General features: G+C 42.1%; 2 protein-coding genes across 2 annotated transcripts; both read right to left on the bottom strand.

Moving 5' to 3' along the window:
- Positions 1 to 6,817: 6,817 nt before the first annotated feature.
- Positions 6,818 to 14,154, bottom strand: IL22RA1 (interleukin 22 receptor subunit alpha 1). Its single transcript, XM_050910052.1, has 7 exons — positions 14,112 to 14,154; positions 11,773 to 11,905; positions 10,862 to 11,043; positions 9,435 to 9,619; positions 8,826 to 8,961; positions 8,456 to 8,577; positions 6,818 to 7,837 (listed from the first exon to the last, which is right to left on the bottom strand). Exons 1-7 carry the CDS (start codon positions 14,152 to 14,154, stop codon positions 6,818 to 6,820), a joined length of 1,821 nt encoding a protein of 606 aa, XP_050766009.1.
- A 5,038-nt stretch (positions 14,155 to 19,192) lies between these two features.
- On the bottom strand, positions 19,193 to 23,551 carry IFNLR1 (interferon lambda receptor 1). The gene is given in 8 exon segments (XM_050910034.1): positions 19,193 to 19,912; positions 19,914 to 20,132; positions 20,341 to 20,468; positions 20,994 to 21,150; positions 21,694 to 21,836; positions 22,239 to 22,420; positions 22,676 to 22,799; positions 23,494 to 23,551. Coding segments are annotated over 8 exon segments (1,731 nt in total).
- Between the last annotated feature and the right edge of the window lie 668 nt (positions 23,552 to 24,219).

Genomic DNA, 24,219 nt, shown 5'->3' with positions numbered 1-24,219 from the left:
CCGTTGCCGAAACAGAGCACTTCTTCAGCCTGTATTCCCATCTGTGTTTCTAGGCTGCTGACAAGAACAGTTGTAGTTCAATACTTTAAGAGGATAATGCTTTATCCAGTCCTTTGTGTGCATCCTGAGAGATCAGTTGTTTCTTCTTAGGTCTTAGAAAAAGGTTGATAAATCATGGAGAAAACATAGCATTCTTCAAAATGTTAGCCAGTAAACAGCATGATTTGCCCCAGAGTGACCAGAGAAGCCTTCCCAGAGAGATCCCTCTCCTACAGGTGAAACACGGGGAGCAAACGTCAGTGCTCTTGGCTCCCATCCATCTCCTGCATTAGCTGCTAAAGAACTAGGCTGTTGCTGAAGCCTCGCCTCTGGGAATAAGCAGCATGCTGCTTTTAGGCACTGACTAATGAGTGGGCATTAAACAAAACTAAATTTTAAAAGTGTATCCCTCCTTATCTCATTCTGTCCTGCAGTTGGTTCAGAAACGTACAGCACAATCCTTAAACTGTTTAGATTTTCAAGTTCTAAGAGCTTAGGTTACTTTATAAAAACAGCTTTGGAAACGTAATTGTTGCTGAATAATATTTGTTCAAACATACTTGTAAATCTTTCCCTAGCTCATGTTCCATTATTGAAATTTTCCCTTGGCAAATTTTGCACCTGGATTTTAGTTTTACTGCTTTCTAATCCTAAACCAATAAAAAATACAAAACCCTCAGCTTTTACTAGTAGTACAATTTTATGTTAATGTAAACAAATTTCTTAAAAAACAGTCCATGGAAAAGCACAGTTGTATGGAAAAGCAGAGTTGTTGTGGTAAATGCAAAATATCCCAAAATGCAAACGAAAATACAGGATTATCATGATAATATTTCCTCAGTAGATGTTAACTTTGGAAGAAACAAAGAAATGTTGGCAAGTATAAGAAAGAGAAAATAAAACAGGCTTTTATGGAAAAAATATCTTTGTAATTTCATAGAATACTGCTCTTCAGGACTATTTCAGCTGCAGAATGACTACTGGGCATCAGATCTTTGTTTCCATTTTCATGAATAGTTACTGATCCAGGTTAATTTTTGCTATATAATGTTTTTTATTTTTCCCTGGAAAATTTTCAGTGCTTTATAATCTGGTGTTTATTGTAAAGATATAGAGTTCTGTTCTGCTAAAACCTACACTTTTCAATCCAAGTATATATTTTTTTCTCAACAGACCAGTAAACCAGAATAGATTCTTGTGAGAAAACATGAAGTAAAACAGTATTTTCATAAGAACAACACTGGAAAAACAGTAATGACACTTTAAAGCAGATACAATCACGAAGCACAGTCTATCTCTGAAGCACAATTCAAATAAAGTGATCATACAAAATAACTGATGCTGCTATGAAGATCTTATAAAATCTTGCTATAAACAGTAGTTTATTTACAGATAAACCAAACTCACCCTGTGAAGACTACAGTGAGAGTGCCTGTCCTCATGAAAGAGAAGGGACAAAGGAGCGTTTCCTTCTCCCTGTTGATGACACTAAGAATGACTCTCCCCAAAAGAATGTTCCCCATGTTTGAGTACCCATCCTGGAGTCTTAAATATAGCATCCTACCATGCCATCGCAATGACAATGGGGAGACCCATGCAGGGGTTACGCAGTTGGAGCTGTTTACTGCAATGGCAGCTAATCACAAACTCTTTTTCAGATCGGGCAAATTATTGCCTTTGCCAAATGATATAAGGAAAGACAGGTGCCTCCAAAATTCAGGCACCAGAGTATTGGATTATCCTCTGCTCATTTAGGATAGAAGCTCACAAAGCATCTAAAATGAATTATGAATATTTTAATCTCCTCCAGGAATTTCCCTTGGTTTAACATTGCCATTGCCGCATAATACAGTGAAATCATTTACTTTGACATCTCTTTAGTGAATGCCAACTCCAGCCAAATTATGTCGGTGTATAATTAGTTCAGGAGCGAACAGCGGCTCTTATGTTTTGGTTGGCTGCAACTACTATACTTTCCTTATTACAGGCAAATGAAGGCTTGCTGCCACAATAGTGGGTGAGCTTACATATCCAGCTGCCCATGGTGGTATCTAAGAGTCTGGGGTAGGGTAAAAGAACAGAGACTGCTGGTTTTCCATTTATTTGAAATAGGCTTGCAGTTTCAGCATTCAGGATAAACCCTTCCCTGCAATGTGAGAAGCGGATGCTATTTTTTGTGGTGTCAGAAGGAGAAATGAAGGTTTGAAAGTAGCAACGCTCTCAGGCTGCAATACCAGTTTGTGAGCCAGATGTTTTCCAGCTACATTTTATTAGCTGAGGAGTCAGCGCATCAGTAGTGGGCTTCTCAGAGCTGCTAGAAGTCTGTAAAGAGGGTATGTAAGAACATAAAGTCACCATACTGGATGAAGCTGAAGGTCTGTTCAGCCCAGTGTCCTGTCTCTTGAGAGTGGCCCATAGCTTTTCCAGAGCTGGGCACAATGCTTTATTGTCGCTAATAGTCCTATCCCTGTTAAATTGCCTAATTCCTTTTTGAACACTTTCTGATTCTGGCCTCCACAAGGCCTTGTGGAAATGAATTCCACCATCAAATTTGGCACGGTTTGAGTCACCCTGCCTGTATCAGTAGGATCCATTTCTAAGAACCTTTGTTTGCTTTACCATCCAAATAAAACAAAGCTGAAGTCCAGCAGGATCAGCGCTAGAACTGCAAGGACTTCTGTGTGTGAAGTTTATTCAGTGGCCATGTTTCAGACATTTCTAAGAAAGCAATAAACAGGTACTACTGGGCAGGCATGACTGAATACGTTTTGGTATAAGCTGAGCTGTCAAAGCAAAGGAACACTTTTCTTTCATTGGTTTTGAACCATTGCATGACCACTTGAATGCTTTCCTGAATTTTGTATTATGAGAAGTAATGAGTAATTATTGTGTGTTCTGCTTAATATTAATAAATTCATTCATCTTTGTTGTATCAACTCTCTGTCGTATGTTTTAAGGAGAAGAGTCTTAACTTATGCTCTCCTCATATGGACGCTGTTTCAAACCTTTGACCACTTTTGTCACCTTTTTCTTACAAAATCTCTTATAATCATGTCTCACAGCTCTCATTATCTCAGCCTGAGAAGAGAGAAGATATACATGGACATTTGAAATCCTCTGAACCAGCAAGTGTAAGGCCACTGGTTAGCACTGTGATCCAGCTGCTCTGCAAGTTCTTTCATGTAGTTCTGCATCACACCTCCCCATCACTCACAGCAATACTGTTAGGCCACTGTGATGCCAGAGCTGAGATATAAAGTCTATTTTATCAGGGTCCTAATACTTTCAGAGCTGCCCCTCAACTCTGCTTCATTCTGTCTCCAGAATTTGGAGCTTTTAATTTGTTCCTTGAGTAAGATTTTCCTCAAAGGACCTGTTAAAAAATCATCGGTGATTTTTTATAGTCTTCAAACAGGGCACCTTTCAATGCCAAAACAAATAACGAGCAAATAACGAGGGAGAACGTGAGCCTCAGTCTGCAGCAATGTGTTCATCCCTGTGCAAGGATCCCTGGTGAGCTACGAGCAGGGCTGCTGGTGTGGGGAGTGGCTAAGTGACAGCTCCCAGATTTAGCTGAGAAGACAAAGAGTAATACTTTGCTATAGGGTTACAGCTGCCACCTGCTATGCTGATATCCTTGTGACAACTGGAACTGCAATTCTCACCTGTCATCGTCGTGACATCTGCCTAGGAATAAGCACGGTCTTTGTGGCAAGGCATTTCTAGTTTTTATTATCTAGAGCTATCAAAACTGTTATCTGGAAAAGTCAAGATAAGTGAGGAACAGTCTGTTTTTAGATACAGATGGCTTGCATGGGAAGACCTTTGAAATCCTGCTGTTTATCTGAAAATGTCCTTACACAGAATGAGAATGAGATAATTAGATCCTACTGTAGCTGTTTGCTGTGATGCATTTTGAAACAAACAAGGCTATCAATTTGATTATGAAAAGCAATGAAGCAGAAGGCAGTAAGGTCAGCACATGTTGATGGGGGACAGAGGAGCACTGCACTTTCCTTGCACAGCTACAATAAAGCTCAATAGCGTCAACATCGCTTTCCAAGCTTTTCCAAAGAGAAATAGTTTTAGAAGGGATGATCTTCCTGTTAAATTTAAGAGGTAACTCATCAGACAAGAACCAATGTCCTCCTGCTTAGTATATCAAGACCTAAAAGATAAATATTGACTCAGCCGTGATCAGAGCAGGAAGTTCAGAATATTGCTGTCAATCACCTCCTTAAGACATGGCTTACAGAGTCTCTCTCTTGACTGCGTTCCCTGTTTATTACAGTTGCTGCTACAGGGGTAGAACAGACAAGGATAGGATGGGGCAATAGCTGGGTTGTAAGCCTTTGAGATCATTCCTGCCATATGCAGCCTTTGAGTGTAGTCAGAGGCAATGTAGCTTTTAAGGTATTTAAGGTGCCTGAAGAAGAGATCGACATCCCAGCTGTAGGACACTTTGCATCTTTAGGCACCTACATACATTCTAAAAATCTGATCCTAGGCTTTCTGCGCCTAGGTTCCCATCTCTCCTCCTGGGGCACCAAGATGATACATTTATTAAGGGCTGGACATGATCAGACCCTGTGGCAGGGGGTCTGCAGAGGGATTTGAAAAGGCTTTTAAATAGGAAACGTCGTATTTTTTAGCAGCATCTTCAAACTCTCTCCTAAGGCCCCCTTCCCTTCCACACTACACTGCCCATACTGGCCCTGTGCTGAGGGTTATGTTTCACAACATGAGCCAAAATGTTGACATTGTGGCATTTGATTATTCCCTGAGTAGCATCACTGGGAATGTTGTTGACACAAGATATGCAGCCCACAGGCAACTCTGAATAAGGTAATTGGCATCACTGGCTTGAAATGCAGCCTCTCCAGGGGGGGAGTTAGTGGGGCAGAATGTTACTCCTGGGGTCTCACACACCTTGGAAACAACACAGCTGGGCTGCTGCAGCTCCTATAACTGCAGCGTTTCTGTGTGTATTGTTTTTGATGGTATAGTTTGGACACAGAGTACATGAAACAGCTCAAACAACATTCCACAAAACCTTTGACACTGAATGGTATGAAGTAAAGCTAGCACAATGGAAATGTCCTTCCGGATTGCTGCCCAGACCATGCACATATTCATACCTTTCATACCCTGTGCTGTGACACCTCTTCACCACATCTGGCATTTCGACCTTTTGGCCTCATACGATATGGCCATAGTGCTTTGTTCGTCATTGATGCTGGAGTTAGGAGCTGAACCTTTGCCTGTAAAGTTTCTAAGACTATTCCTTTAATCCTGGGTTGAATCATCAAACCCCTTTACTTCATAAGGCTATGGTTTATTTGCAAAATCACACCAAAACAAGTGGAATTTAGCCTTTAGCCTCAGCTTCCCTGGACTGAGAAAACACTGAAGTGCACTCATGGTGAGAACAGCTGAGTTTTGCTTCTGGTCAGCCTTTCTCCAGCACTGCTCTTCAGGTGAGTACTTCCCCATACCATTCAAAGCCTTGCTTATTCCTATAAATGGTTTCAGTTCTCTAAAACTGATGTCATCAGATACTCACACTTTCTCACCACACCAGTGGAAATCAACAAGCTGAACTATGCATTCCTCTTAATGAAAAATAATTGTCTCCTCTGTCCCCCGAATAAATACCATTTAGCTTGCTTTTGATAAAGGTGCAGTGCTAAAGGAATTTGGCTCTCAGTTTACATTGGGTTTGGTTCATTCCGGCCCTGGAGGTGGGTGTGCTGGTAATAGGAGCAGGGCTCTGCAATGGTAGACTCCTCTCTATCATGCAAATGGCACATGTTCCTCATCGACAGCATCTGTGAAGGGTGGGAGGAAGCAGCTCAAGACCTCCCTAGCCTCTGTCATAGATTACTGAGTGCATGAATTGAGATTAGTGTAAATTGAGATTGAGGGCTGAATTCAGATTAGTGTAAATCCTCACATTCCTGCCTACATGGAATGTGATCCTAGATGCTTCGTCCCTGGGGATTTCAAGGGAAGAAGAGAATGTGTGACTATTTCAGAGAAAGAAATGAGCAGCAGCTGAGAAATATGTCAGAACTGGGCCAAGACTGCATTAATCTGTTGCTGAGATGAAAAAGGCTTTATCTTTCTACAAGCTTTAAAGAGCACAGCAGGATAGGGGACATGTAGTTTCACAGAATTGCTGCATCAGGAGCTATTACCACAGTTTCAATGACGGCTTTAAAGGCAAAGTCCATTTCATGGAAGTAGCCTATTGTTTTGCACGAATCATATATCCAAGGGCAAAACACCAATATATATATACTTAATTCTTTTACTGTACCATGGTACATTTAATTCTTTTAGGTTTGCATACAGCTGCACCTGAATTTCTTCAAAGGGTGGATATATCTTGGACCTGGATGTTTGGTGTTGGTAAAGAGCGAATACAGTTTCTGTTGTGAGCTTTGCTAAATTTTCAGTAAACTGAATCTGGAATTTGAACTTGAATCTTAACTCAGCTTTTGAAGTAGTCCAATTCATAATAAATTTGAAGAATATGCAAGAAATAAAGGCCTATTATTTAAGTGCAAAGATACAGTATTGCAGCGTACCAAGAAGTAATTATATCGATAAAGGTACCTATCTCCACGATAGAACAATAGTGGAAACAGTCTGACAACTCTGTGCCGTGTTAATACATCCAAGATTAGCTATGTTTATTTGCATTGCACTGTTTGCAGGGTAGGCTACTATTTCATGCAAGCAGACATAATCTGGATTTTAATATCTTTAAGTCATCCTAATAAACTTCTGTGTTTTCATCCTGATCCCACAGTACTTTTAAGTCCAAATCTTTGAACAGCATAGTGAGAGGAGTGCCATTGTCCCGGTCTGAGATAGTGTCTTGGGACACAACATTATTCAGTTTTGTGCAGTTTAGCTCGTTTGTTGCTTTTAAGATTTCTGTTTCTTGAGTCTCTGGGAACTGCAATTTATTTGCAGAATGTGAGAGTGAATCTGACAACATCCATTGCTCTGTGTTGTTCTCTCCAGGGAAGTTGTTACCAGTACCAAATGAGAAAAGGAGGGTTGCTGATAGAGATGACAGCGATTCATCCGCTGGAACATAGTCTGTGTCAACCTTCACTGAAGACAATAACAGTGGCAGTTCTGCTGTCTGTCGTCTATAGCATCCTCCTTGTTCCAGCAAAGACAGTGACAGCTGGGATACATACACTTTACTTTCCATCCCGTCAGTCTGCAACAGCAGTTGCTGTGTTTGCCCAGGGCTCCCCTGTAAGAAAACTGACTCTCCTGTGTCACTGCTGTTCCACAATGCCAAGTTTGGCCTCTGTTCTTTGTAATTCCAGTGGCCACAGCTCTTGGCCAGCATCTGGGTTATGAGCTTTCCACCAACCAAACTATCTGGAGAAACTTCCTTTAGCATTTGGTTTGGCTGCAAATTCTTCTTGTCAACATGGTCTGTGCCTTCGACACACACCCCATAGGTTAAGGGCAGAATTTTGCTGGATGCAGCAGTAGGAACAGCTGTGTGAGGAGCGTAACCAGTAGGAGCTGTGCTTGCCAAGCAGGGTGGCTGGGTGGGCAGCTGGAATGTCGGTACATCCATCTGTTGCTGATAGGCAGTTTCTGGTGGACGGAAAGACCATGGTGGCTCCAGTGCTCTGTCCAAATGTTGGCTGATCTGTGGTAACTGCACTTCAGGGATGAGAAGTGAAGGTTTGGATAAATTAATGGGCTTTATAATATGCTCCACTGTCACTGTAAGAGGCTGGAACGATGAAATCCCTCTGAAGTCCTGTTGAAGCAGATAGACAAACATGAGTTATTAACAAGAAGGTGTGACTTTGAAGGTTTGCTTTAGATTCTTTAAAATTTTCTTTGGAGAAATATCAGTAAAAGCCAGTAACAACCACCAGGGATATGCTCTGTTGACAAAAGAACTCTGGTTTTTTTCCTGGGGAATGACCCTTCAGAGGAATACAGACATCTCATTATGTATCAGGGCACCTGTGCAATCCTAAAATACGAGGAAGAAAAAATCCTGCTTTAATTTTTGCAAAATTTGGCCTAAGCCCTGGAGCATGGAAATAGATTGCCCTTCAGCTCATTTAGCATGCAGAACCAATGCTTGCTGTGGGAGATGAAGGACAGGTAAGAAGGCCCAGGGTTTCAAGAGGAACTAGTGATTTAGGATGCCTCAGGTTTTAGCTGCCTAACCTGATACCTCCTTTAAAGGGGCCCAATTTGGGGGAAGTTCTGAGCACCCGTCTTTAAAGTACCAGTAGTCTGCAGTGATTGCCTAGGCAATGCTCTTGTCTGCTCATTCATCCTCCTCAATTAGCAATGCTATTTAAGTGCATGCACGTAGTCCAAGCATTTTAAAGATTTGCTACAATGGCTTAAGAACACTTACCAAAGACATAGGCTGTGCACTGTGTTGCTTGACGTATTTGTAGATCACATAACTAATTGCAGCAAACACCAGTCCGGCACAGAACGCGATTGCCACGAAACAGTAGAGAAGCCATGTGTTGTCTGGTTAGTGGGGAGGAGAACAAGTGGAAAATGTAGCTTCAGAGAGTTGGATTAGAAAAACTGCATGAGATTAGCTAAATGATGTTATAGGTCTAGTCTCACAGGACTAGATTTTTAAATTAGGAAAGTCAGTGTTGCTTCAATACCTTTAGCAAGGCTATGTTATTTTATACCAGCTGAAAATTGGTCTCTTTTCTGTATCCAATATCCCAGCTGGACTTTTAAGTTAGCAGAGTTAACAGCCTCACCTGCTAGTGTTTTAACCCAAAATACTTGAGATTTGCTGCTTCTCTGGAGGAGATATATATATACTGTTCCGTTATATTCAGTGTCTGGGTCCAAGTTGGAAACTTCAAATTCTTTGTTGTGCTCATTCTTTGTCCACTATTTAAAATAAAGGCAAATTCTGTATTTTAGAAAGATTAAATGCATACGTTTTCTTCAAATCAGATTGCAAAATTCAGCATAAAATTTTATTTACTAATAAGGTGTCATAGGACTATAATAATTCTGTATATATGGAATTCTAAAGATATAATTTGCTTTCTACTGTTACTGTATTTAATTTTTGCATTTCAGTTCCTTAAGACTTGAACTAATTAAGTTCTCTTTTTTAGTCACCAGCGGTTTTACTTTTTGCTAGTTATACAGTATCCTTGGAAATTCCAGTTTCTTTTCCAGACTTTTAGAGGTATGCTTAAAGTTCCTCTTGTCTACTGAGAGTCAAAGACTCTGAGACTTTCCCTTGTACATCAGAAATCTCATCCATCATGTATAAGCTCTGAGGTCCTCCTCCATCTTATGCAAAACGTGATTTACAGAAGTCAGTGGGCTAGTGGCCTGAGGTTGTGCTTTACCTTTTGGTGTGTCCTTTGGTTGAATATTGTTAAGTGATAATCAACAGCACCAAATTTGCTATAAATGTCCTCTATGGTTAGCTGGCGGTCATCCTCACCTCTCAGTGGAGTATAGGGCGGCTGTATAAGAAACTTTATGGACCGTACATAAGGAACATACTCCACTTCTGGTGCTCCAATAATAGCTCGAAAAGATAGAACAGGCAGTGTCAGCTGTTAAGATTAAAGCTGATACATTATCAGATCATCTTATACACATCTTACACACACACTCCAGGCTCACTGTAAATTATTACTTCTGTTTATATACAAAAAGGTATTTAAGCTGTATTTCACTGAGCATAGGAAAATGGCAACTGGAAATACTGTCTTCCCTCGGAGTTCTGCCACCTTTAGCCAGTGTTTGTCCCTAGAAATTCTCACCCCGAGCTTTTCCTGAGGACCATGTTCTCACTGCTTCCATGTTGCTTCCCTGTCCTGCTCAGGGTCATCCTCCTTCATGCGTCTGTGATGAGTGTGAAATCCCACCACAGGGCACTCAGTTAACTGCTAGCTAAATTCCTATTCCCATCCTACATCAGATTTTGTCTTTAGAGTAGTTCAGCTCTTTTGTATCTATGCTTATCTTCAGTGAAAGGCATATGCTACACCCAACATTTAAACAGAAGTTTAACCCAATCTATAACAGCATACTTAAAAGCAGCATTCAGTATTCCTTCAAGGCCATGTAGCTTGAAAACATCAAACTGAGAAGAATGGCTCTGGGGGATAGGATCACCTTGCTGTGGGTGCTAATGCCTATGCTGCAATGAAAAGTGAATGTTTAATGATCAAAGCAACCTATGGCTCTTTCATAGCTTATTTTGTGCAAAGATCTGAAGGCTCTTCATAATCATTGACTGCTAATGCCACCTCGAATTATTCTTGACAAATACACAGTGGGAAAATTTTAGTCACAGAGCCAATAAGGCTCCCAAAGGCTATGTTGTATGTCTGCGGTAGAGCTCACTTAGGGGTTCGGAACATTAAGTATCCATTGGTCTGGCTGCTTATCCTGATTTTCAGGATTTCACATTTCATAGCTTCCGTAACTGTATTAGTGGCTGTCCTCAGGTTGCCCATCATGTCTCTTACTAGTTTCCTTCTGCCTCCCGTCAGCCTTAATAGCAGTTCTTCCTTCAATGACATCCGGATTTTCCTTTTCTCCTCTAATCCCACTTTGGTGTTGGACTTCAGGGAAGGCCCTGCCCATTTCCTCATTTGCCTCCTTGCCCAATAACAAGCCTTCTTCAGGCCTTCACTCCCTTCCTATCAAGCACAGAGTCTTGTAATACTGAAATTAGCGGAAATGCTATCCTAAACATCAGCGAGACTTGGAATGAATCCCTAGCAACCAGGATTTAATAGATTTCAGCAGCAGTACATACTCTCTTTTCTGGGTTCAAATCTTTCTGAGCGCACCCAGTTGGAGGAGCAGTAGTTCTGGCCAGTGGCCCTCACCCTGGCGTAGTAATGCTCCGTGAAGTTTTCTGTTTCACGAGTGAGATTGCAGAAAGGCTGTGTGATACTCTGGCACTCACGCTTGTTAAGCCAGGATTTTTCTCCATACCTTAGGACAAAAAAAGCTTTTAGTCTGTTTGGTAGAAAAGATGCAATACAACCCTTCTCCAGAATGATCCAAACAGGCTGTTTTGCCAACTCTTAGTAGTTCTTCAATTCATTAGTGCAATTAGCAAGTGGGGGGGAATGGAACAGCAGAGAAATTTCCCCTGGACTACAGCCCTTAATCTGTTCCTGTTGATGGCTTCTGCATGGATGTCACCTTGAGGAAGTGCACCTTATTTCAAGGCACACACAGGAGTGTCCTGTGAGTCAGTGACTCCGGGGTTCTTTGCCCAGCTCTGACACTGAATGATTGCATGCAAGTTTGCTGCAGAGTCTGCAGACTTACCCAAAGGCAACAAAGCTATTGTGTAGCACTGGTCTGATTTCTCTTAGCTCAGGTGACTGAACCAGAGGAAGACAATTGCTACTACCTGTATTTACAGGCGAGGAAACTACAGAATAGAGAGAAGGAAGTTGCTGAAGGCAAAGAGTAGCTCAGTAATGGAGTAAAGCTGACAACCCAAGATGTAAAAGTAATTGCTTAACTGAGCACCATCTACCAGTTTAAATAATCCTGTCCTTTATTGAGTTCTTGTCTAAGCAGAACCATTTCCGTACCAGTAAAACAAGCAACAGAAACAGCAAAATTTGCTTTTCTTTCTTGGCCCTTCTCTCTCCGAGAACAGTGGCCCTAAGAACAACAGAACTCCAAAAAGAAGCAAACTTCACATACTGTTTATATTGGACATCAAATACAGTGCCAGGAGGAATATCTGCTTCAGTTTCCCATGTCAGGATGTTCTCAAAGTTTGTAGAAGAAAATGCTGCACGTTTCAGACATGATGACCTCTCTGTAGTCACAATGCCTAGGGGAGCAAAGAAACTAGTATTAAAATGCATATTCTGGTATCTCAGATGGATATGGGTCCGATGCTGCTCAGTCTTTTAGTGAACAGAAATATCAGGCATGCCACTTCCAGACTGCTACAGATGGGCTGCAAAGCAGAAGGTGGAACAGAACAGGAATTCAAACCATGCACACATCATCGTATACGCCTTGCAGATTGTTGACTCATCCCAAAGAAATGTAAGTAAGTCAGGAATTTTTACAGAAAGGCCTCAAAAACTCAAGAGTCAGAAAGAGAATCCTTGAGTTCCTTATCAGGTTTCTTTTAAAGCAGTTAAATGGCTGGAAAACTAAGAACAATAACCTGTTTTCAAGGCTAGATTCCTGTCGATGAATGTCTCTGCTTTCTGCCCATACTCAGGGAGGTAATATGCTGAGATCACTTTCATATCGTTGAAGATGTGACTGCCATTAACCTCTCATGCTGCATGTTCTATTGAACGGAGACTGTCTGTACAGAGCGACAGGCAAAGACCTGATGCCTGGACTCTGATCTGGGTGTGCCAGGGTGAAGGCAAACAGCTCACTCAGCTTTCTGCTTTCTGAGCCCTGTGCCTCTTCCCCACAGAGTATGGCTTCTGGGTTTGGTAAGCAGAAATGTCACTTGCCCCTGACAAACATGCCCCTGGTCTGAGCTGCCTGTGTAGAGCGGAAAACCACCATGAGCCACGTGCAGCAAACTGGCTCTGAGCAGGCGCTGCAGAAGAGTGTCCTAGAGACTTTTGGCACTCTCCTGAGAATACACAGTGCAAAATTTTCTCAAGGCTGATTCACAAGACCTTCTAACTTGCAGAGTAACCTTCAGAATTTATAAGCTCTGTAAATTCGAATTATAGACACATCCTCAACGACAGATAATTTATACATTACTCAACTCTTGATTTGCAGTATTGTTAAACACCTTGAACATGCATGGGCTTCAGCCTGCACTTGCTGAAAATGAACAGTCCCATTATGGTGCTGGTAAATGGACACTCAAAATCAATGAGTCCCCCCATGAAAAAATGGTGTGATAAGCAAGTAAAAGTAGTACCATTTTACAGATGGGAAAACTGAGGACCAGAATGGGGGTGACTTGGACAAGATCACATTGAGCAATTGTGGTAGAGCAGGGACTAAACCACATCAGTTCCTGGATCCTCGCTCCAAGCTTTCCCTCCACCTGCCTCCATGGAGGAGAACTGAGTGTCAGCAGTTTAAACTAGCCTGCTGTATAGGAGGAGAATTAGGCAGAAAGGCATAGATCCAGTTCTCAGTCTTGTTGTGTATGGCATTTGGGCAGGGAAGCAACACAGAAATGGACTGCAGTCTAGTCCAGATTTTGTCCTGACCTCATCTGCAGTTCAGCACTTGCCTCTGCTCATGCAAGGCTCAGCACAATCTTCCTGGCAAGGCAGAAATGCAGCAGTCGGTATAAAGTGGGTGAGTTTCTCTGTCTGAGCACCATGAAAACTGAGTCACCAATACCCTGATCATATCAGAAGTAGGAAATCTCCGTCTTCCAACATTTGTCCATACTAAAACACAGTTATGCAAAGCAGCATAACACAAGCACAGTCAAGTGTGGGCAGGGAAAAACCAGGATATTTCACAGTGTGAAAGTCCCTCTGTTTTAGAAGTTTCTGAAGGCATCTTCCCTACAGTAGAAGATCACAGACACAAAAGCAGATGAATAAGGTTCCTTGCTGAAAAGCTGGCATTTGAAAACATAGCAAGTTTATCTTTGATTCACCCAGGAGTGAGTTTGCCACATCTGGAGTAGGATTAAATGGCTTTTAGGGATACATTATTTGTTTGTACCTCTTTTAAAATCAGGGCTGGTTTTGTATTCATTTGTGTCTCTGCTTAAGACACACCAGGACTGATCCAAAGCCCCCTGAAGTCAATGAATATTCTTTACTCCTGTAGGATTTGGGTTGTAACACATCAGTGGCAAACACTTTGAAGTGAAGGCATCTTTTCTTCACCCTACTAATCCTTAAAGCACTGAGCGCACCAACCGTACTTTGAAAATAGTAAAAGGAGAGAGCAACACGGAAGAAGGCTTTTGAACAACCTCAGACAACAGCTCATTCTCTAGGTCTTATTTCATACTATCTCCCATACTACAGGATCAAACAGAAACAACCATGATCAGTGACAAGAAGTGAGAAGTCAGGACTTACCAACCACTGAAAATACAGCCAAGATGATCAGAAATTGCTTCATGAATAACTATGCAAGCTGGGCTGGGAGAGCAGGCAGTTGATCCTGTGTGCCGGTGAATCACCTTTTACAAGAGCTAAATTCTTGTTTGTGAGGCCAGGGTGGATTTGTTTCTCAGTAACAAGCTGCAGAGCTACTATCCCGCCTGCATTTGGATCTGAGATTACCAGCTAAAGATTTGTGCGCATGTGTAATAGAGAATGTAAGAATGACAACAGGAGCACCTCTCCCCTTCTGAGTATGCACACCTAACTGTACAAAGGTGCACAAGCCAGAAGCTTAGAAAATCCCCAGCTTTTGAAAGAGAGCCAAATACCATTTTTCTGATAAAGAGCTTCCTGCCTGAAAGCCCTCACTGAGGTTTCTTAGTTTTGGGGCTTGCTTTTCTGGTCAGGTAACTTTGACTTGTTAAAACTCTAGAAATTAAAACTTAGTGCTGTGCACCTAGTAGGTTTTATAACTGCTGCAAGCAAGACACCTATTTCCCTAAGAAATACCTTTGAATACTTTCTTAAAATGAAAGCCAGCCAGATCACTAGTTTTTAAGCTCTTCTATTGTTCATACTGGCCTTCGATGGGAGCCAAATGACTAGCATGTAGCCCTGCTGCATACTGGGCAGAGCACGAGCTCCTCAGGTCTGCCATGACTTTGCACTACCAGGTGGCTGCAGCGGTTCTCTCATTTGACGTCAGAAGGAGGTAGCCTTTCCGTAGGAGGAGCACGTGCTGTCCCATGGCCTTTCTCAGAGGCTGCTGTAGACCTACAGTTTATTTTGGTGGCTGCTTACAATTTAAGGCTCTGTTCTGAGTATCATGAATGCCATAGGGTAAGAACTGGGAGTTTGTATGAAATCGAAACAAGAAAGAGATATAGTTCCTTTTCCATAGCGTGCTTAGTTTTTTAGGGTGTTGTTAAGTTACATTTTCAGGCTTTTCTCAGAAGAGGGAGAGACATTTCCTTCTTCGGTCAAAAGTGAAAACTAATTGCCTGTCTACAGGATATGTGGATTTAGAACCACCAGATGTGTACAACATCTGAAGAACTGGTACAGCTGCATGCTGCTTATTTTACCCAAGATGTCTTAAGCGGAGAAAGCTTCACACACAGAGCCTGCATCTGAGGCTTAGGAAACTCCCTTAGCCACTGCTTTTGAATTTTTAAGAGTATAGCTGTTCCCTTGACAAAGTGGATAACCTCCCTGGCTTACTTCTCTGGCTTACTTTATCCCATGGTCATAACTGTTCACAAAATGGGGAGGTCCTGTCCTCAGTCCTCAGTTTTGCCTAGGACTAACTGGACCATTGCATAAAGCTGAGGTTCCACCAAAGCAAAACTGACTGGACTGTCTTTCTGAACACTGAGAACTGTTCAAATTGTGATGGCTTCAGCCCTAGAAAAGCTTTAACAGAAACATCTGCCCTAAACCACATAGGACAACTGTGCATTAGACAAATTCTTTATGAGCAGTGCTCTTATATTGTCTAAAGCCTGTTTAAAGCTCCTATATGCTAGATTTTTTTCTTATTATTACAGGAGTCCCATAAGCAACATCACACCTGCAGCCAGTTGAATCAAAATACAAACCATGTGTGCTTCTGAAGCTGCCAGCGCACTACTCCCACTGTTCTATCCTTATGGCCAAACATGTGATAATAGAAATTACTACCCCTTCTGCTTACCTCTTCATCTCATGGATTTTCTGTTCCTGAAGTTGTTTTTATTCCCTGCCCTGCTTCGATATTAACGGGGCTGTATGCTTCAAACCATGCCACTGATGCATAGCTGTCATTTTGTCTTTCTCATCTCACTTGGACAAATGCAGAAGCCTCACAGGTTTATTAAACGAGACACACCTATCCACCACTATGGCCTACATCTAATTAAGTACAACTCTTTGTTAGGGTGTCTCCTGAATAGCTTGCTAAAGTATTTCAATTTTTTTCCTTCCCTCACGTCACTGCCTCATGCTTCTGCTGGGTGATGACCCATGATAGGGCAGAGGTGAGGGACACTGTAGTGCACCTGAGACCCTAGTTTTGAGAATATAACTTAAAACTTTATTTCTGCCCTTATTTCTAGAAAGATGTTACCTTTTGAATAGCTCTGAATCTTTAGGTACCTGAAGATCTCCAAAAGTCTGGTTCCAAGTTAAAAATTAAACACTTGACTTTCAACTTCCAAACTGTAGAGCCTGAGCCTATCTCAGAAGGTAGTTCCTAAGGACAAAAACAGACTGAGAGTTTCGTAACACAGATTTTCCATGGAACTCTGCTTATAACTTGGCACAGCTGGGGAAAGAGGAGAAAAATCTTGTGTGCCAGAGATTTGTGAAGATAGTAGATTAAGGTAAAAAAGACCAAGGTGGTTATTTCCTCCAAGCTGCTGCAGGGCTCAGGCTGCAGAGCCCCACTCTGTGAGGACTGCATAAAGCCTAGCTACTGCTGATCCAGGGATGCAGGAGATTTGATTCCAGCTCTTGCACTTATACAGTAGATGAGCAATGTCCAGGTTTTTTGGTTGACTGGGTCATACCTCTTCCAATGAGAAGGGAGAGCTGCTTTTCTCATTACACAGCTACAACTGTTAAGTAAGGTGTAAGATATGGACTGATTGCTCTGGAAGAGGGAGCACTGTGCTCTGGCCGTTCCTGACCTTTTTGCAGTGGAAAGGTCTCAAGCCCCGGTGAAAGAAAACATGGAGGAGCGGGACGCTGCCTCCACCAGTACAGCTCACCTGGCCTGCAGCCTTTCCCCCAGCTTCCATCCTGAGAAAACCTGGACAAGACAAAGAACTGATCCCAGGCCCTGTTTGCAGAGCTGTGACATGTCAAAATAATTCTGTAAAGGTTACACAACTTCAGAGCTTCCTGTAACTCAAAGCCTGGGGGTTTTTCCTTGATTGCACAAGAAAATGGGTGGTGATTATATTTGGATGATCTCTATCTTTCTAAATGAACAGGAGGGATTACAATGCAGGATGTACCTAAGGACACTTTGTGGAGGTGTCCTGGTTTCAGCTGGGATAGAGTTAATTCTCTTCTTAGTAGCTGGTACAGTGCTGTGTTTTGGATTTAGTGTGAGAATAATGTTGATAACACGCTGATGTTTTAGTTGTTGCTAAGTAGCGCTTATCCTAAGTTAAGGATTTTTCAGTTTCCCATGCTCTGCCAGCAAGCAGGTTTGCAAGGAGCTGGGAGGGAGCATGGCCAGGACAGCTGACCCGAACTAGCCAAAGGGATATTCCATACCATGGAACGTCATGCCCAGTATATAAACTGGGGGGAGTTGGCTGGGAGGCGCGGATCGCTGCTTGGGCATCAGTCAGCGGGTGGTGAGCAATGGCATTGTGCATCACTTGTCTTTTCCTGGGTTTTATTTCTCTCTTTTTTTTGTTATATTCCTTTTCTTTACAATTATTATTATTATATTTTTCTTATTATTAGTTAGTCTTATATTTTATTTTACTTTAGTTATTAAACTGTTCTTATCTCAACCCACGAGTTTTACGGGTTTTTTTCCGATCCTCCTCCCCATCCCACTGGGAGGAGGGAGGGGGGAGTGGCTGCGTGGTGCTTAGCTGCTGGCTGGGGTTAAACCACGACAGGAGGACAGGTAAGAAAAAAAAGGAAAATTCTAGTTGATGAATCCTTTCTCCCACCTCCCCTTTTTACTTTAATTCAGGACCTTAATTAGTACATCTTGCTTTCCTATTTCAAAGCAGTTCCCAACCCCTCCTATCACCCCCTACCTCTTTCTAATATTGTTCTCCTGATTCGCTGAAGATGTCAGCTTTAGTACCCTCCATCAACACCCTTCCCTCATCTGAGACAACTCTCTCTGAATGCAGAGAATGGCTGTTGTGTGTCTCCCTCTTTCCTTTAACGCTTTGCTTTTCTGCCTGTCCTTTTACTGGAATAAAACGGGAAAGTATGTTTCTGTGAGATGTGAAGAGCACAAATTAAAAATACACTGAAAAGGCCAGTCAAGGGAGGCCTTGTCTCTCCTGTGCCTTTTGCTGGTGGACTTCTGATTTGATTCCTTGCTCAGAGAGATGGTCACAGTCCTGGTCTTTCAGTGACCCAGAGTGACCTGGCTGGCAAGTTTCATAGGATTCCACTCAAACCAAAGCACGGGGGGTCCTGTTTTAAAATGTAATGTTTTTCAGGATGAGCTGCAGTCACCCTTTGTAGTTCTGGGAAACATAAAAACACGCACACATGGAGTTATATATCAAAATATTGTTGCCTCTGCATAAAGCAGCTCTCAGACATTCTGCACAGCAGGGGGAATTTCAGCTTCAATAAGTATATTTGTATAAAATAAATAAATAAACATGCTGCACATTTATCACTTTGACTTCAGTTCACTCTGTTGAAACACAGAAGGTGATCTTTGTAGATCGAGGTGGAGATCTCTTCGTCCCACAAAAAGCAAAGGTTGCTAAATGTCTTTGTAAGGTACTTCCAGTCAAGCAGGGGCACAGTTTTGCAGTTGCAGAGAAGCAAATGTAATGTTAGGAGTTCATCCTGGCTCAAAATCAACATGCAGGCACAACACTGTGTTTTCAGAACCCAGCTGATGGTTTCACACAGGTCTGGGTTGTGTTTTTGCTGTCTCAGAGGTGTTTTTGCCTTTCATAACTCACATGTAAAAATTACCTTGCTCTGAAGTCTCAAGTGAACACAAGGCACTTTGTGTTTGCTGTGTGATACCTACATGATGTATCACTGCATGCCTCACCCCTGGCTGGGTTCAAATAGTGTGCCTCATACTAGAGCCTTAACACCTTATCACAGCTGTACTTGTACAGAGGGATGGTGAACGTACATTAGTTACTCAGCAGTAAAAATACACCTTTTGTGTCCCTAAAGCCATACACCTTCATAGGCCAGACATCAGTAGAAAAAACTCTGTCTAGGTGAATAAATACAAAAAGCACCACTATCAGTTATTTGTCCTTGTTCTTGTTTAGGTATCCTTGCCTGGATATCTGGAGCGCTCTAGCATTTTCCAGGCATGCAACAGAACTGCTTCGGGTACTCTAGCTCCTTCCCATGTAATGTGTGTGCTCGTAGCCTTTGAATTTAAACTTTTGATCATATTTTTCCTCCATATTTGAGGTTTCAAATGCGTCACTTAGCACCGTGGATGCAGGAGGTGTCCCTTCTGTAAAATTATCGCTGTCACAGTCACTCGCAATACCTTCATCTTCTGGCACCTGTAATGTCTGAAAGGAAATGAGCAGCTCGGTGCTGGGATTCTCACTGAGCTGTGATGTCTCACCAATCTGGACATGCAGATCAACTACTGGTTTCTGGTAATACTTGATGAAATGATGAGCCTTCCTATGCAGGTAGTGCTCATCAGCTGGAAGTTTGGCACAAATCCCCTCCATCAGTGTTTGAAGAGGGGTCATTTCCAGGCATTCATCCCTGTCTGTATCATGCTGTCCATGTTCCCTGGGACCTGGGAATCTCACATCAGTGACGGATATTCTTCCTAAAGAGGAACAGTGAGAAAGGGATGCCTTCTCATTTCCTTGGGATCCTGAGGTGTCCACCTCATTCCTTCTCATTGGAAAGAAAGAGAAACCCAAGGCACTTAGGTCAAGCACAGATTCACTATCCACAGAGAGACCTCCAGATCCAGAGTCCAAGCTAGTTTCCCCCTGAGCTGTTCTGGATGGTTGACAGTTGAGATGTCTCTGTGGAAACTGAGGCATTTCAGTGTATGGGATGAAAGTACTGCTGTCTTCCTCCTCTCTCCTCCTCCTCCTCCTCCTCCTCCTCCTCCGATGATGATGATGATGATGATGATGAGAGGAAAGAAGCCATCCATGGTAGGTTGTTTCTCTCTAAAGCTTTGTTTGTCTTCCTTTGTGACGTTGGCTTCTCTGTGCAGATAAGATAGTCCCTGAAGAATTCCTTTTCGCTGAGCTCACAGTGAAAGGCTGGTCCAGCAGCTTTTAAATGAGATAAATCCTACCAGGGAAAAGAAACAAGACACACAGATCAGTGAGTTAGTGATGCTTTTTAAAGAAAAGTTTGGATATAGGAAAGCTTACTTATAATGGGACTTATGAATGCAAAACTGAGAAGCGCAGAATTCCCCCACTCCTCCCCAGTTACCCTCTGAAAATCAGCAAGACTTTGAGTCAGGAGGATCCGGACCCCAGCATTTGGGCCATACCAAAGCATGAGGCATCTTCTTTCGCTTAGCATCTTGTTTCAGTGAGCAGATGATGAAGGCACTTGCCAGAAAGATGAAGAGGACAAACACAGGGATCACGGCAGGAAATGGGAACTTCCATTCCACTGCTGAAAAAGAAAAAGACAAAAATAATGTCCTGCTGGTGGTATATTTTATAGTAATAATGGGCTCTTATACTCAGCTTTTCTTTCAGAAATCTCAGAAAATGTTAGGCTCAAGATCCTTATTTTACAAATGCAGAGGAAGGATAACAGACTTACCTAAGATCAGACTCTTAAGTCAGAGTCACAGCCACAAATAAATGTTGATACCAGCCAGTGCCTTACTTGGAGCAGGTAAAAAATGAGGCTTTATTCACATATTTTTCAGGACAAATTCGAATATTCCCAAAATTTCATTGTGAGCATAACTCAAGTACAATATTTCAGGATTTTCAGAAAATATTTCAGGGTTGGGTTTTTTTTAATGAAAATGTTTCTACAGAAAGCAGGAACCTTTCACTAGAAAATCCAACCAGTCCATTTAACACGAAGCCCATTTTTTTTGTTGAAAAACTAATTTTCGTGGAAATCTTTGACTTGCCCTAATCCCGTTTGATGTCTCACCGCATCCTTTTCTCAGCAGGGCCATACCTTTGTGGTTTAATAGCACACACACTGGTTGGGAGAATTTGCTGTGCTTGAAGCCAATGCTTTGGAAGGAAGATCTGGCACTTAAACAGTAGTTGCCTCTAAGTGCAGTGGTATCGATAGTCACTGTATTCTTCCTAAAGATATCTTGATATTGCTTCTGTTTAGAAACAAAAAGAACAGAAGGTTGGAAAGATGATTCTTTCATTATTTGGGTGGTGTTTCTCTACCTTTTAGCCCATGATTCTCTTCATTATGTTGTGTGGCTCAGTGGCTGGAAGGTGCATGGAGAGGCACTTCATGTCTTGCTTGCTGTTTGTAGCAAGCACCTCTCCTAGGGCTTATGGATTCTAGGGTGGGATTTCCAGCTGGTGCTGTGCTCTGTTCTGCCATGGCACGCTGTTAGCAGTACCTAAACTAGTTGTTTTAAACCTCAGACATTGCCCTGTTATACTGACTATAATGTAGCCTCCCCATTACATCTTCCTGATAAAAATAGGGAACTACCAATAAAATAAGGATGCACACCCCCCCCCCACCCCCACCACCTTTTTTTCTCTGGCTTTGGTTTAACTCGGGTTTGGCCATTTCATTTTCTCCAGGCCCTGGATCCAGTCCCTCCCTGCCCAGAAATTTGGAACTATTTCAGTTCAAGCTGGGCATCGTTCCTCCGTTTCATGTAAGAAGTGCCACTTTTACTGACCTTGTCTTGAGATCCAGCTTCCCAAAGGTGCAAGTCATACATCCAAGAAAAACTCTCCACACAGGTGGCCAAAGGGAAGGAGGCATTCACATGGATTAAGTTCTTCTTGACATTCACGTTTAGCACTGGGGGAGCCAGTTCCACTGTAAGTGAGTGACCAGACATAAGAATAGGGCTTGCTTGTGTGTTAGCTACACAGAAGTAATGCTTTTCTGTGAGTGATCTACACTTCTAACTGTAATCTTGTGATAGACGTGAAGGAAGGAGGAAGGCAAAGGAATAAGTCTTTTTTATCTAACATACTCCAGCTGGTATGTGGAAAGCTTGAAGCCAGTTTGTTCACCTAGAGCATTGATGAACAAATTCTGACACTTGCTTCAAAATTTATTCTTCTCATTGTTGTTTGTGCTCACTCAAATCTCTGTCATTCATAAAGCTGCTTGTTACTGTTTCTCTTTCTGTGGTGTGTGGTCTACTCATTTGCTCATGCCAACACTGTTGTTGGGATGTCCTTTCATCTAGGCTGTAACCTAACAGACACTCACCATCCAAATAGTATTCCTTGAATTGTGATTCTACCCATGGCGACTGGAATCGTCCAGAAACAGCTTTTACTCGAGCCCGGACTTTAACAAAGAAGTTTGGAAGCACACAAGTCAGATTGCAAGAGGTTCTGTGAATATTTTTGCAATGAGGAACCTTTATCCATTTGTCCATGCGTTCCTGGCTAAAAGAAGAAACAAGAATACCATAATATTAAACATGCTGTTTTGTTATAATTTATAGAGCAAGAGAAGGAAGTGTTTTGGAGGATGGGTACCGAATCTTCCTCAGAGTTTGGAGCACTTTCCAGATGGATAAGGATTGGTTTTGGTGAAAGGACGCAGCCAGGTCACTGATCATAATGACAATGATTAATATACATGCACAGATGTTTGCCCTGTGCCATACTTTCAATCAGACATCCTTTGTAAGCGCTTACCTTTCATACCTCACAGTGTATGTCACATCTGGTGGAGAGCCTTCTCCTGGAGCCCATGTCAAAATCATGTCAAAATCCTTTGACAGTAGTGTAACATTTTGAGGAGGGGGAAGTTGAACATGACCTAATTGAAAGGGAAAATTACGTGAATGATTTAAAATATCTTTGGGGATAGGAAATATCACCTGGTTTTGACCAAGGTGGTTTCAAAATTTGGGGCAGAGCAGCTCAGTTCATTTAAGACTGGAAATTGGCTATGGAAGCAGGTATGTCTGTGATGTAGTCGTGTTTTCCTCATCTCTTATAACACGTTTTCATCTCAACAGCTTTTAGAATTAGGACCTACATTTGTGTGAACCATCCTATTTTATAATTTTTAGTGGCTTCCCCATGGAAGGGGTCTCACAGGATTTCACTGACCTGGTTTACAACCCCACAAACTCCAGCCTGACTCCCTTGCGCTCCCACCTCCTAGCCCCTGGACGAGGCAGACACAGCTAGCTCACACTGCTCATTCAATCCCAATTCTTCAAAGGCAGATCCTACCACGAATGCAGCAAGATGCAGGATGCAGGCCTGCCACTTGTACTTTCCTGGCACCTATTGTTTTTAGTAGATAAATATGTACATCACTAGCCTTCAACAAAATACATTCTTTAGACAGATTTTAAATTGCCATTTCTTTACGGTGGAATCTTTCACTTTATGTGAATCATTCCCATTTAAACTGCTTAAAATTTACTTGTATAAGTCTTCCCTCCTACAAGCAAAGCCACATAGCATAGCGAAATGAAAAGTAACAGACAGCTGTACTGTACCTCTAGTCTGCTGCAGGAAGCACAGTGCCATCAGGACTTTGACCTTCCAGGTAGACATGCCGAAGCAGAACTTTTCCACTTGTAATATATTTCTTTTCTTGCTACTTTTTCATCATGTTGTTTTCTTGTATATAGGGTGTATGAATTACGGAGGAGCATGTGGTTAATGAGCTGCACACATGCGCACAGCCTCGCTTCCTGGTACGGCCCAAATATAGCACTGCACATTGAACTGAGAAAGGAGCAGATGTGAGAGTGCTTTTGATGAAAGAAAAATGTTGTAAAGATTGCAGTGCTACGCCCTCCAGTGTAACATAACTAATCTCTGTCACAGGCTACGTGCAAAAGGAACACAGTGTGAGCCTTATCTTGTGAGGCACCTCATTAAAAAATTGACCTTTGGAATTTACCTATGTGGCTGTGAAATATTAATAGAAATCAAATAAGGTTTTACTGCATGAGATATCTGATAATAACCTAGCAATAATAAAAAACAGTAATCAAACAGTAGTATGTGATATGATAGTCTTGTGTATACAAGACATCAAGGATTTTCTCTTAATTTATGTTACCAGGTTAAGAATGTTTTTCAGAAGTTAGGGAATTACTCCACTTTACAGATGGGGGATGTAAAGTGCAGAAATGGGACAGGGATCTGCCCCATACACAGTGTGGGCAAATGAAAGGACGTGGATCCGTCGGATAAATCCTGTGGTTTTGTTGAAT

Source organism: Gymnogyps californianus, chromosome 22, assembly GCF_018139145.2.
Source record: "Gymnogyps californianus isolate 813 chromosome 22, ASM1813914v2, whole genome shotgun sequence".
Taxonomy (NCBI): domain Eukaryota; kingdom Metazoa; phylum Chordata; class Aves; order Accipitriformes; family Cathartidae; genus Gymnogyps; species Gymnogyps californianus.
This window is presented reverse-complemented; position numbering and strand designations above follow the sequence as displayed.